This window comes from Nyctibius grandis, chromosome 1 (assembly GCF_013368605.1).
Source record: "Nyctibius grandis isolate bNycGra1 chromosome 1, bNycGra1.pri, whole genome shotgun sequence".
In the NCBI taxonomy this organism is placed as follows: domain Eukaryota; kingdom Metazoa; phylum Chordata; class Aves; order Nyctibiiformes; family Nyctibiidae; genus Nyctibius; species Nyctibius grandis.
The window spans coordinates 80,219,560-80,234,600 of record NC_090658.1 but is presented as its reverse complement, the minus strand read 5'-3'; the positions used below and the strand labels follow the sequence as shown (position 1 = coordinate 80,234,600).

At 44.8% G+C, this 15,041-nt stretch overlaps 1 protein-coding gene across 2 annotated transcripts in view; it reads left to right on the top strand.

Moving 5' to 3' along the window:
- The first annotated feature begins 10,599 nt into the window (after positions 1–10,599).
- SOBP (sine oculis binding protein homolog) overlaps positions 10,600–15,041 on the top strand; it is a 122,822-nt gene continuing 118,380 nt past the window's right edge. For both annotated transcript variants that reach the window (XM_068398150.1, XM_068398140.1), the window contains exon 1: positions 10,600–10,746. In XM_068398150.1, coding sequence (XP_068254251.1) covers positions 10,651–10,746 — 96 coding nt within the window. In that variant the 5' untranslated portion in view covers positions 10,600–10,650. The remainder of the gene's footprint in view (positions 10,747–15,041) is intronic.

Here is a 15,041-nt window from a genome sequence, read left to right as displayed (position 1 = left end):
AAAACTTGAACTTAAACGTTCACCTGCACAATCATCTGATAGATACACTTTCCATCTGCCCTATAATTTTTCCTTCTTTCTCTGTTCCCCTCTCGCTCTTGGAATTTGCTCAGACCTATTCTCTAGCCAAATGTATCTTTTTTTTTTTTCTCCTTCAGTGTATTCCTCTTCGCATTGCTTTTTGCTTTCTCGCCACCTTTCTATGTGTCAGCCTTGTTCCAGTTCTTCTCCCCAATGGCATTCAGTAGCAACTCCTGCTACTTTCATACACTTTCACCATTTTAAGCTGCTTTCCCACGTGCTCCCTTTCACGGAACACCTTCCTTCCACTGATTTCCGAAGCACAGATGCTTGTTCGCTTTCCATGATGGCAACAACAGCTCTAAAAGAAACATATCATTTCCCCTCCTGCAATTCATGCACAAATGCCTGGCATGTGCTGCCTGGAGAAAGCCTTTCGACTTTGAATTTCCTTGCTTTGTGGAATCTGTGAAAAAGTCTGATAAGTTACAGCTTTGGCAGTTATTTCAAATAACTTTATTTGCAGCCAACTGAGGCAAAATCTGTCAATGGTGCCATCCCTGTATTCTTTCAAAGGTCGTTGGTGTTTCATGAGTGAGCTCAAAGTCAAGCTGGTTCAAAGGGAGGCTCACATTTCATTTTTTTCCAAGAAGGTTAGATTACATGTTCTAATGGTGACAGGACTGTCCTACAAGACATAAGAGCTGGGTTCTAGTTGAGGCCGCGAGACTCTTCAAGTACATATGTTTTGTCACTTTATCTCTCTCCCGATGATTTCTCATCTGCAAAATAGCTGTAATACTAACTGGTCGTTGTGAGATTAGTTAACAACAGACAAGAAGACCCCCAACTAATCATATGGGTGGCTAAGTTTTGAAGTTGGCTTTGGACCTGGCTTCGGTGTTGGCAGTTCAGGTAAAGCCAATAAACCTCAGTCTACAGCTCCTCACGCCAGGGCTTAAGAGGCACTAGCTGTGACACACTTATAATATGCAAGAGGCAATTTCTCATGTTGTCCCAGGGGGTGAGAGGAAGCAATAATACAGAGCCTGAACTCTGCAAGCCAACTGAATTGCTGCCTGAGCTTCAGGAGCGATGGTATACCTGGGGATCTCTAGTGATACTCAGAATAAACCACAGCATGGCAGGGGTTGACATATCTGTGGGCAGGATTTCAATGCAGGCTAATCAAGATATGCACGGAGTTCCTGACCCTCAATGCATCTTGAGTACTGTGTTCAGTTCTGGGCCCCGCACTTCAAGAAAGATGTTGAGGTGTTGGAGCGAGTCCAGAGGAGGGCGACCAAGCTGGTGAAGGGTCTGGAGGGTTTGTCCTACAAGGAACGGCTGAGGGAGCTGGGGTTGTCTAGCCTGGAGAAGAGGACGCTCCGAGGTGACCTTATTGCAGTCTACAACTACCTGAAGGGAGGTTGTAGTGAAGTGGGAGTTGGCCTCTTCTCCCGGGCAACTAGCGAGAGGACAAGAGGGCACAGCCTCAAGCTTCGCCAGGGGAGGTTCAGGTTGGATATTAGGAAGAATTTCTTTTCAGAAAGGGTTATTAGACATTGGAATGGGCTGCCCAGGGAGGTGGTGGAGTCACCATCTCTGGATGTGTTTAAGAAAAGACTGGACATGGCACTTAGTGCCATGGTCTAGTTGACAGGGTGGTGTCAGGGCAAAGGTTGGACTCGATGATCCCTGAGGTCTCTTCCAACCTGGTTGATTCTGTGATTCTGTGTGTGTGAACTCCCCAAAGCTGATGTCTTGTAGCAAGCCTTTGCCAGGCCACCTGCGTGGGATGGAAGTTGTATGTGACTGTCTCCCATCCCACCCTCTGGTGATCTGAAAGGGAGCAGTGAGGACAGTCAATTCTGCTTTAACTAGTAGTGTTGTGAAAAGAAATTGATAACCACACGTGACTTCAAGAATCTCAAATGGAGAGGGATGCATACATTGATCTTATTTAAAGGCAAAAAATCTTTCTTGTGTAGAGAAGGATTCTCAGGACTGTCTTTGAGCAAAATCTATTTTTGGTTATGGCAGTAAGAGACATAGATTATTATCGTTAATGTTACGTGCATGATTTAATTAGGAAAAGCAACACAGTTCAGGAAAACAAAATATTTCCAGATAATAATTATACTAATTATCTAAAAGATGATAAATCAAAGCAAATTGAATAAATTGCAGGAGAAATGGGCTGGTCAGAATCTCATGAAGTTCAGCAAAGAAATGTGAAGTCCTGCACCGGGAGAGGAATAATATTTGTAGTAATACAGGTGGAGGACCGGCTGGAAAGCAGCTTTGCAGAGAAGGCCCTGGGGACCCTGGCATTCGACAGGCTGAACATGAGTCAGCAGTGTGCCCTTGCAGCAGAGCAGATCAGGGTGCATTAGGAAGAGCACTGCTGGCAGGTTGAGGGAGGTGACGCTTCCTCTCTGCTCAGCCCTGGTGAGACACGTCTGGAGTCCTGGGTCCAGGTCTGGGATCCCAAATATGAGACATGGACACACTAGAACAAGGACAGCGAGGTGCCATGGGTACGATGAAGGAACTGGAGCATCTTACATGAGGAGAGGCTGAGAGGTTTGGGGTTGTTCAGTCAGGAGAAGAGAAGGCTCAGGGGGGATCTGATCAATGTGTATAAATACCTAATGGGGGGGAAGTAGAGAAGATGGAGCCAGGCTCTTCTCAGTGAAAGGACAAGGGGCACATAGGCACAAACTGAAATACAGCAAATTCCATTTAAACATAAGAAAAAGCTTTTTTTTACTGTGAAGGTGATCAACCACTGGAACAGGTAGCCCAGAGATGCTGTGGAGTCTCCATCCTTGGAGATATTCAAAACATGGCTTGATACAGTGCTAACCTGCTCTGCTTTGAGCAGTGGAGTTGGACTGTATGATCTCCAGAGGTCTCTTCCAATCTCAGCTATTCTTTGATTTGCTGAATAAAGAACATTTTCCTATGCTGAAAACACATGCCACATCGTAGTCCTGAATATGTTTCTGTTATGCATTCCCAAGATATGTTGGGTTTTTTTTTTGACAGACTTTTCACCACAGCGATGTGAATGCATTGCCGTTATATATTAGGATGTGTAAAATTCATGTAAATATAACTGAGAAGATCAAGAGATTGAATCACATGTCATGTAGGATTCTGGTGAGATGCTGGCAGGAAAGCAAGCATTGTAGTAGAAAAGTAATTGTCAAATAATGACATGTCAAAGCCCAACTTTACTCAAGTCTAAATCATTTAGTATATGTCAGTGTAGATACTGTGACATGTTTCTTTGGGTCCAGGAAAGAAGTGAATAGCCCACTGTATCTTGTATATGCAACACAGGGGGTAATTTGGACAAAATGATGTAATGTTTTTGAAAGGATGACAAGAAAATTAAGGATGAAGAAACTCCAGAATGACGTTTATGAATGAAAAGAACCTGTAATTGTTTTCCATCCCTTGACAGATGTTACTTAAACTGACATACTATATCATGCAACAACGCTCACAGGGGGAATACAGGATGATGAGAAAATGTATAAACCACTATCTTTATTGTAAAAAATTCTTTTATTCTTAACAGAAAGACAAAGAGAGGAGAGATTCCTTTTGAGAAGACCTTGATGTAGATTACTGTAATAATGTTTTCAGGAATGTATCAGCACCATTGATCTATTAAAAAAAAAAGAATGAAGTTAAAAAGAAGGGAGAACTTTCTGCTGTATCCCAATCCCACACAACCTCACCCCTTCTCCTCCAGTCATTGCAGCGTCTAGGAGACTTACCCGTTTCTTAAAGTGAAAACAAGACGACTCTCTCCTGCCGCCTTCTGCGTGGAGAAGTAAAAGAATGGGAAGGGGGGGAAATGGCTGTTGTTGAGAAATGACAGGTGAAGAAAAGAGTTTGCCTTGGCTGTAAACGTTCTCAGTTCACCTCGAAGGAAACTTTACAGCTGTGGGACAGTTGCAGAGAGTGCAAGTCTCCACCCCTCACCAGTTTTGCTTCTGGCTTTGACAGTTCCCTGCTTTCAAGGTACGTGAGAAACAGAGCCATAGAGAGTAGGAGGGTCTCTCGGGTACCTCAGACCTTCTCCAAAGTAGCCTTTGGAGGTCAGCATTTTGGGTGTCAGCCACAAGGAAATAAGAAGCCCGCAGGAAAGTAGGGCTTGGTATATGCTCTTACCAACCTGTATGACAGAGCAAGTAGACCACTGTTTTGAACCAAATGAAACTTTTTAAGTTTCACAAGTTTCATTCTGAGGTACAGTCCTTAACTGTAATGAAGTCTAGAGCTTGCAAATGCATAATTTGCCACAGCCAAGTTCAAGTCTGGTATAATATGTCTAAGTTTCTTGCTCATCCATAGGTCCTTCATTTTCCTCTACCTGATCTTTGGCATTATGTCCAATATTAAAACATCACTGAATAACCATAGTGGATAGATAGGGTGTAGCAGTAGACAGATGTAAAGATTTTTCCCCAAAGTCAATACTGGTGTCCAGGGCATATTTTACTAATTTGGTTTTTAATGCATTGCTGATACCTTTTTAAAGGTTTAATATTGATTGATTTTTAATGGCGTGGGTGTTCTCTGATGCTGAAGAAGGAAGACTCCTCCTTGCTTGCTTTTGGTGTAGGGAACGTGAGAAACAAAACAAGAAACAAAAAGGCATTTTAACAGAAGACTCGGAAGTATTTAACAAAGAACCAGAGAAACAAGTTAACATTTCTTTCTGTTTATCAACTTTTGTGAAGTTTCAGGTAAGAAGAGCAATTATTAATTAATAATTTAATAAGTTAATTCAAGTTCCTCTGTTTGCCAGAACTTTAAAAAGCATTAACAGTATTAAGGCTCTATCTTGCCATTAATCTGTACAGATTTGACACTGATACCCTAAAGCAGCACAAAAAATGAAATATTCATCAATATTAAAATACCTCCAAACATTTCCAGACCTTCATATTTGGAAAGCCGCCACTACTCCCATTTCAGCTGCCATACTGTGTCTGCTTTGGAGAGGCTACCTCTCGACATTTTGCAGAACAGCCTCTAATCATCTGAGGAAACTCTGGATTGAGATTAGTATCCACAGCAGACAGGAATCTACAGACACTACTGTGTGTGAGTAATGCTGCGGGCGTTCATCCAAGCTCAGGAACGAGAGGAATGTATCCCTTCTCAAAGGTAGGGGTGAAATAACATCACTGAAGTGGAAGTGGGGATTGGGTGGAACTGAAGCGAAGGAGAAGTTCACATGCGTGTTTTCCATGTGTATGAAAATGGCTGGCTGTACTAAAAAAAAAGAATTAAAAAAATGAGGAGCTGATATTTTAATTATTCAGTGCATTTATTTTCTTCTGATGGCAGAAATAATCCATCACCTTAGCGTGTCGTACAAAAAGTCAAAGGGACTTCAAGTCAAATGAAAAAAAAATCAACGTTAACGGTACTTTTCTATGAACACATATAATGAATTTATTTGTTTAATTAAACACTTCAGCAAACCAAATACCTGAATTTAAATTGCTGTTTATTACGGCTTTGCCTCAGATACAGGTGAAATGAGAATAGGTTAGCTTGTGAAAGGCTGCGTAGACATATGTTTTCCACGGTGACTGGCATTACTAAGCAACCTGATGGAGAGCTGGCAACACCTTGGCAAGCAGGGAACAATAAAGTAAATTATCAAAATATTAAGAGAAACCAGCTAAGAGACACATCTTTACTTTGGCCTGCAACGCCTGTGCCTGTTATTTGGAAAAATCCACAAGCTTCTCCCTGTTCACCTTCAGCTTTCTCCCTATACGTGAGGGCGCACATGTGCGGTCTATACGTGCACAAACGCACGCAGGCCGGTGCTCACACACATTTTGGTAGCCGAGGTTCCATGATGCGTTTCCCAACGTGTTGAGAAGGAGAGGGACAGGAGGGGGAGCTCTGGCCGCAGCCGCCGCCGCGGCAGACCGGGCCGCGCCGGGCACGGACGCTCCGTCGGGCCGGGGCCGCGGGGCCTCGGCCCCCGCCCCCCGCAGGGCAGTACCGCTGCTCCAGTTGTTACCACGGTTGTCCCAGTTTTGCCTCTGAAAACCCTCACGTCGTTTCCAGTGTGCCCACGGAGTGCCACTGGTTTGATGCCGTTGCCATTTAAAACCTTTGGCTTTGAACCCGTCATATTTACATATTACATATTTACCAGGTGGAAAATCAGGCCTGCTTGTTTATCTCGTCCTCTCCGGCAGGCAATAATGAGAAGAAATAGCTCAATAATAATATTAAAGAGAGTTACGCATTAATAAGGACGAAATTGAAGAACTTAGTTATAGCAAAGTGTTGCTTTCGTGTTATCTAAAGAGCAACTCCAGTAAGTGGATAGGTGCCCTTTTAAAACAAGTAAATACTAATAAATAGGATTACGAATAATAGAACATAAATTAAACCGGGGGCGATTTATTTTAGGCAACTCATTTGCACCTGCCTTTTTATGAAGAATATTTGTTTTCCAGAGGTCCAAATTACCACGCTTGCAAAAATCTAAGTGCAAATTCAGAGCTGGAAATGCAAAGCCGTGACAGAGCAAAAATATGGAGCTTGGCAAAGCACCTTGTGTGTAAAACATGCGCTTGGGCAACAGAAGGAAAAGCTCAGGTTCTTGCTGTGACTCAGATACAGCAGGGACCTGAACCTAAGTCTTGCAGGTGACTTAGCGACCACCGAAAGGCAGATAACATGGTTTTTTTCATCCCAACTTTGAAAGTAACCAATGAGCAAAGCAAAAAATCCCCACCCAAAACCCTTCAACAGGCAAGACAATGAGAAACTTTCTCCATCGCACTGTGGTTGGAGCACGCACTCATTGTGGGAAGCCTGCTAGACAGTTCCTGCTCCCTTTCGAGATGAGTTACAATAAGGAGTATGAAGCTTTTCCCTCCCTCATTTTCTTATTTTTGAATGAGAATGGAAATGTATTTTGAAAACTCTTTTTTTTTTTTTTTTAAGAACCTGGGATTCTTGCTTTCCAATGCACACTATATAATAGATTGATTTAAAATCACCTTGGAGATTTCACAAGGAATTTGGTCTCATTAAACTCAGGAACAAAATCTTCACTGATTTCCACAGGATCAGGATTTAATCTTTGGCTGAAAACTGCTTACTGATACCATGTACCCCAGTAGCTCTCTCTGGTAGAATAAGCGTGAGCAGCCCTATTGATCCAATCAGCCACCTTTATTCACCTGTTTGAGATGTTTGCAGCATCCATATTGAGCACTACTGAACCAGGTTTCTTTACCAAAAATACAGGTTTTCACAAAAGAAATATGTGCTGTCACCGTTCAGTAAATGTATTTAATGTTAGGATCTCTGTAATATAAATACCAGATTTATTTTCTCATAACTTTTTGGAGACGTTCAGATCAATGCCATTGTATGACTGACAAATTTATGGCTTTCATAGATTCCGATATTCTGCCTCTCCTTATGAGTTCACGAGCTACCATTAAAAACTGAAAACATTCCTTTTTGTTAGTCTTTCCCTCCCCAGTAACAAGCGGAATAATTAGAAGGTTTCCAAAACTTATTTCAGTATCTACAATGTGTGTCAGATAACGTCTGAGCACTCTAAATGCATGAACTTCTGTGTTGACAGTTGATGGTCCTCCATATGCTATCACTAGAAGAACACCTTCCCAAGAATATGTAGTGTAATGATATGCAATATGTAGAGGTAATAACAGCTCTAGAAAAATAAGAATTGTGACAGTTGCAGAAATAATCTGCTGTCGGATGAAGAGATATTACTAGGACACAGAGAGGTAAAACTTTTGTATCCATCCAAAGCCTATATTAGATACTGAGAAAAACAGGATATGCTCTAAGACCACGGCTTTCATCTGGTGGTTGTTGAGGTACTGGGGGACTGCAGGCTGTTTTTAAGGAGTTTATCAGAAGTAGCTGGGAAAAATGAGCCTACTGTCAGGAGGCATAAGTTCACATCTCCATTCAAAAGTATTTGGAGTGTGCAACTGGTAAAAAAACCTAACTGAAAGCCAGTATTTGTGGTGATGAAGAAGTGAGGATCAGGGTTCAGAATTGGTAGTGAGAGGGGTGGGAAGTGCTTCAATTTACAACCAAACCTTCAGCCGTTAGTCAGGAAAACTGGAATGACAGATCTGATACTGAAGACATTTGTTTTGGTCTACTCACTGCAACCTGCTGAAGACAATTCGCATCATTCGGGCTTGCAAATACACTCTCCAAAGTCCCTTCCAATATTAAAGAAGTTCTGTTTATATTGGGAGTTCGGGATTAATCTTTTTTCAGATTATCAACTTGTCTGTTAAATTTATGCAGCAAAACAATGCTTTATTACAATATATATAGTCAGTGTTGAGAAGCAGTCTTCAGATGTTTCACTGAACAAGAACCATTTGAGGCAATACTCTGCTTAGCAGAAGTCCTAAGGTTTTCATTAAAACTCTTCTATCAGCTCTACAGAGAAACTAGTAATATGTCCCTAATACAAGAATTAGTTTTGCCTTTTTCATTACAATGACTTCGTGTATCAGCAAGGTGGTGGCGATTCAAAGCAGAATAGTTGTCTGAGGTTGCCTTCCTTTTTCCAGCTAAAGGTTTCAAAGATCTCTGAGGCTACATGAGATTGTGTAGCCTTACCCTTGCGTTGCCTGTCTTATCCCTACTGTGCAAGAGAATACATTGAGATTCTGGGAATATCTCCCATACTTGATGAGAGCTCAACGGTACCCATCTGTTTGTAACAGAATACGGTGAATAAAACATAGAGATGAGGTTGCTGGTGGTGGTGATGGGGCACAGAAGGAGGGAAACCTCCTTATTAAGCACCATACTTTGGAGGTTACCTGTGGAGTCACAAGTTAGTTTCCCCAAGTTTCAGAACTCACTGTATTTTAAAATATTACAGGCAAGAAAAAAAAAAATCTCAGTTTCTTCTCATGCTTGCTGCTGGTGAGTCTGAGGCCAGACCTCGTGTTCCTGGGGTGCACAGAATGGACCAAGCCCATGGCACGACCCCTGCTGCAGCCAACTCCTGCAGCTCCTCACTGCCAGCAGAGCCTTCTCGAGGGTCTCTGTGAGGTCCTGCCGCTCTGCAAAAACGAACGATCAGATCTGGTGTTTTCCAACATCTGCCTGATTCTTTCAGGCAGCGAGGGGAGTGGCAGCACCTTCTCTTTACAACGGCCGTGACCTCACCGCTGCGTATGGGCTCGAGGATTGTACGGAGTGAGGTCTGGCTGCCGTCTCACCTTTTGATGCTCGCTGCTCTAACAGCTGAATCTACGCAAAATCCGTTTCTTCCTGTTTTCAATGCCACAGGGGAAAATGTGCTCCGTGTCTCTAATCACTCTGCCATCTGAAGCAGGCAAGCAAGGCTCATTTTAGTCACGAAACGAGCAAAGGAGTTGTGCTCAACTTTTCATAATGAAAAATGTCAGTGATTTAAGGTTCAGAAACAGAGAATGTAAATTAGACATTGTTGCACGCAAAACTTTGACAGGCTAAACAGAGATTCTTATGGGGAGCCTACTCATACCCACACGGAAAGCAGTTTATCTTTCAACTGAGGGGTTTATTTTTTCAAAAATGTATAATTTTAAGGTGTACCACAGTCATAATGAGAAACCTTGTACAATTACAGTTTTGACTAATGGAACAATGGACACCCCCGTACCGTACTGTATTGTATCGGGTAATTAGGGACTGCCAGGGAGCGGGGAAAGCACAACCCAGGAACAATCAATGTATCCCCCACAGTGTGTACTGTAATCCAGCACCTCGTCCCACCAAACCGTTCACCCTCACCTCCCAGGCGCAGATAAAGGGAAAAACGGGAGTCATCAAACCTCGGCGCGGCGGAGAGCCCCGTCTGACTGCGGCGTCGGGACGGGACGGGACGGGCGCCGGGGTGGGGGAACGGGCCGGCCACGGAGGGGGCACGGCGGCGGCACCCCGGCGCTGGGGACAGGCCGCGCGGACGCCCCGCGTGTGCGTGGGGACACACGGGCCCCCTCCCTCCCCCATCCCGGTGGTGGGCGGGGGCGGGTGCGCACCGCCCCCTCCCCTCCGCTCCGCCCGGTGCTCAGCGCGGCGCCCCCCACCCCCGCCCCATCCCTCCCTCCCCCCGGCTCCCATGGCGGGCAGCGGCGGCCGATTCGGTGCCGGCAAGCCCCGCCCGCCGGCGGGCCGAGGCCGGCCTCCCCCTTCCCGCCGCCGCCCCCTCCACGGCAGCCCGCCAGCAGCGCCGCCACAGCAGGCGCGGGGCCGGCTCGCTCTGCGCTGCCTCTCGCCCGCCCGCCCCGCCGCCCCGCCGCGCCGCGCCGCGCCGCGCCGCTCCCATGCAGGCCGGCGGCGAGGCAGAAGATGGCTGACTCGCCGGGGCACCCGCGCCCCTGCCCGCCCGCGCCCCCCGCCCGCCCGCCGCCACCGCCGCTGCCGCCGCCGCGCTCCCCCCGGGCCCTCCGCGGCGCCGCCTGCCACCACTGAGAGCCGCCGCCGCCGCCACCCCCCCCCCCCCCCTTGCGCCCCTCCCGGCCCCCCCAGAGCACCAGCAGCCATTTCATCTCCACCACCAAGTAGGCGCAAAAAATGGCAGAAATGGAGAAAGAAGGGAGACCTCCCGAAAATAAAAGGAGCAGGAAGCCGGCTCACCCGGTGAAGCGGGAGATCAACGAGGAGATGAAGGTAGGTGCCTGTGATGGGGAAGGGAGCGGGGGTCCCCCCCCGCCCCCCCGCCTCCGTGCATGGAGATGAAATAAGAAAGGATCTCTTGTCATTTTTTTTTTCCGTAGGATGCACTGAATGTGTCTCAACTCCGCCTCCTGGGCTGAAAACAGAGACGAATTCACAGGCTGCAAATCCTGTTCATTGACCAGCTTTGATTTATTTATTTTTTAAAAAAAAAACAAAAACAAAAACCAAACCAAACTCCCCCTCGTTGGGCTTTTAAGCTCCTTGGGTGCCAGTGATCAGCTTTTTTTTTTTTTTTTCTATAGCCATCCCCTCGGGTAGCTGGGAAGCCCTAAAGTTAGGGAAGAAAGGGACCTCTTTTAAACACTGTATTTCTCTCCTTTTTCAGTAGCCAGCTGCAACTGTGTAATTAAATTGTCAAAACGAAATGTTACGCTCTGAGCCGCGCATCATTCTCGCACTGAAGCGCGGAGACCCCTTTCCTCTCCTTCTCCCTCTCGCCTCCTCCTCTGCTTTACGTGCTCTGGCTTCGCAGTTCATCACGGCGGCAGAGGTGCTGCTGAGAGGCGGCTGGCCGAGGGCTGCTGGGGATGGAAGTGTATTTATCGTGCGGAGGGCTGTCCTGCCTGATAGGACGCGGTGCCAGTCCAACTGTGCTCTGGAGGTAGCCCTTGAGGCAGCCGCTCCAGATGTTAGGCTGGCTGCGATCGCACAAAAACGTTATTTCGGGACTTCTTTTATCATTAGGTCGCTGCTCCAGGCTTGACCAGTCCTGTTTTTTGCGCCTGTTTTCCACGTCTGTTCCATGTCTGTTTGTTTTACGTCTCTGATTCCCCAAAGTTGGGAACAACGTACTGCGAGACTTCAGCTGAACTACTTCTTGTTGTTTAATGCGCAGATAAAGTGACTAAAACGGCGTAGTCTGGTTATGAGATAAAGCTGCTGACATTTAATTTGAATATTTCATTTATTAAAAGGCTGATTGTAAGTGGAGGACTGCCTGGAAAATGTCACACATTCGTATAGTATGTATATTATATAGGCGAGTGTATAAATATGCATGATGCCTAGTGAAAATATCTTTGCTTTCCAGAGCATTGATCTCCCCATGTAAAACTAAACCGGAATGCACAATCCTCTCCCTTCTCCCCTCTTTTGCACACCCCTAATTCTGTTTAGGTGCCCTTTCCTGCCTAAGGCAGGCGTTCTTGCTCCTGCTGCCTGCGTAATGAGCATGTACACAGTTCTGCGTGCACATCAACTGGAAACGTGGACAAGAGTAGTATTAGGGGAACAAACAAAATGTGTCGGTGCATCTCTTGGGAAACAAACTGTACTGGTTTCAAGTCCCGAGGAGCGGTATTATTCTTTGCGAGATATATGACACATCCTATTTTCGGAGAGGGCTCTGTACGGACACCAGAGAGTCAGAGTCATCGCTCATTGTAATCCCACATAGTTTTGAGAACTGCGGAGGTCTGTAGTATAGGGCATTGGCCCCTTAGAGCATCGCCTAATGCGATCTATATGGATTGCAGCTTTCAAGTTTCATAGGTTCTAGAATTACAAATTAGCTAATTTTAATCAAAACATGTGAAATGTTATCCTGGCTGGATATAAAGGCTGACTGTGCTGGATCCTCTGGGTTTGTTTTGTTTACTTTGGCTGCAGGCACACTCAGCGGTTTGGGAGATAGTTGTTCTTCTACAGTATAACAGATGTTTGTCTGAAAGGGTGAGGAAGAAACAAAAACAACATTGTGTGAAGGGGAAAAATTACACTATTTTAAACTAATGCTTTGGTATTAAGCACTAGCGTTAACCTTCATGTCGAGAGTTTCTGTTTTTTAATCGTGGGTAGCTGCTTAAGGCTAGAAACCTCCAGATTTCAGCTGACTTAAAAATTGAAGGTGGGTAGAAATGGCATTTTGAACCGATGTGATTTCTGGTCGAGAGTGAGATAGCTGATGGCAGAGCCTTTCACAAAGCACAGGCCACCTTTCAATGTAGACTATGCTATATATGCTGTGCTGGGAGACTGCATTTTTAGTAGGACAGTTGGCGGCTATTGTCGAGAAGGGGAGAGAGAGGAGGGAGGAAAAAAAAGGGGGGTTGAATTTTTGACTTGTTGAGAAAGTTAAAATCCTGTGGCAATCATTTATTCTTTACTAATGGGTTAAGATGTCTAGTTGTTTTTCATAAACCCGAGGAATACAATAATGTAACAAATTGGTTACACTGTGCAAAATGTTTGCAGCAAAATGACAGAGGGAGCACAATGTGCCCTTGTGTAGGTTCGTATCTGCAATGTTCAAACAGGCTGACTGTTTCCCTTCATCTGAACTGCTTTCATCTGGACCAGTGTAAAATAAGCTCTGGTAAGTAATCACGGCAGAGCAGAAAGAAAGGAATGTATACAGCAATAGACAGCCTAAGCTGTAAAAACTGTAACCCGAGTATCAGCAGCAGATCAGATATCAAGGCTTTAAGGTAGGGGAAATGAAAGAGATGAAGGGGAGGAAAAGATGAGAGAGGGAATGGAAAAGTCAGCTTGGAAAGTGAAGGAGAAGTAGGAGGGCCCCCTCAGGGAAATTTGGCTCAGGGATTAGGGAATTTTATCATGGTGTACAGTGACCTACTCAGGTTTCAGCCCATGTTGGATCGAATTGCCTCCCTTTGCTAGCAGAAAGAAAAAGGACTGGTGTATATATGATTTTTTTTTTTTCCCCCTTCGGGTAATAAAAAGGCCATTGGTACAAGTGTCTGTTTTAAGTAGAGCAAATGCAGGACAGTATGAATGAGCAATAAAATTACCTCACCACAGAGACTTCCTTCAAGATTTGCTGTTTGATACAGTCAGATATTTACTCAAGAAGCATCACAACACCTAACTGCTTGGTTTGGTGTCTTCCAACAGTAGTGTCACAGCTCGGTTTTAACATGACTAGATGGATATTCAGGTTGCTTGCTCTTCCCTTATGCCAGATATTAAGTTACATTTTTGTTATTGCTAACCTAATGTACATGATGGTTATAACAAATTTTAATTTGATACAGTGTTGTGTGCACAAAGTACATGACTCTGCACAGCTTTCTGATATTACATTTCAATGAAAAATATATTCAGGAGGAACTGTTTTGTTTCGCGGTGACCTTCACAGCTTCTCTTTCTTTTTTCTAGTTATTTTTTTTCTTGTGTCCCCCTTCCTCCTTCAGATGATACCTTCCATTTTTTCTTCCAGCGGTAGCATTGTTCACCTCACGCTTTGGAAGAAGAGCAGATAGTTATTCCAAAATTCAGTTCAGTGCCATTTCTCAGTCGCTGGTGAATAACTGGACACCTAATAGATGCAAAGCTATTGTTATCAGGGAACCCAATACTATTTTAAGACCAAAATATTTTTTACAGTTTAATTGATGAAAGCACTCATCAAGGCGTGGTGTTGGCTTCCCCATCCATCCCTCCTCAGCTTATTTCCATTTGCCATCCTGCTGCCAGGCAGCAGTGCTGCTCAGGAGGAGCAGCTGGGTGCTCTGCAACGTTGTGAAATGAAGTTACATCCAGTACTGGATTGCACTGGAAGTTCTCCTGAGCAAACAAAACTGTGTATCTGCATGTGTCTGTCAGCTGAAAGGCGAGCAATTAATATATGCTGTAATTTCACAGGGGTGCTCCATGTGCCCAAGGAGTTTACCATCTATAAATATTCTCAATAACTAATTTGTATCTAAAATTGGACTTCATTCCTGGTGCCTAGAGCTTAAGACAGCCCCATCTGTTACAGTTTAATAGTAAACTCATCTGAAGATCTTTCAGTTTAGTGTTTTAATATTCCCCGTTTGGCATTTTAAAGTACTACTGTCAGAAGGAGGAAAGCGGTGAAGCAGGCGTTGCCAGCGCTGCACCCGGAGCGAGCCAGATCGCTCGGAGTGCTCGGAAGATTCCAAAGAAACTCTTCCCTTCTCTCCTGAAAAGCAAAAAATGTCTTTGAGAAAGTGGAAAAGCAGACAGACTTTATCAATTGTGCTATTTCAGGAGAGCGAGGCGGGGTTTTTTTTGCGGAGTCTGCATGGAAGGAGTTTTGTGGGATGGCTGCAAAAGGGAGTTGCGTTGTCTGCACAGGGAGCCTCACCTGCCTGTGCATCATAGAACCAGTGCTTGCTAAAACTAAGTGGGTATTACAGAACTAAACGTGTACGTGGGAGGACAAAGGGAATTAAAGCATCAAGAAATTTTGCTTTCTGATAGCATGAAGGTCTAACCGTAAAATTCAATATGGCGACAACATA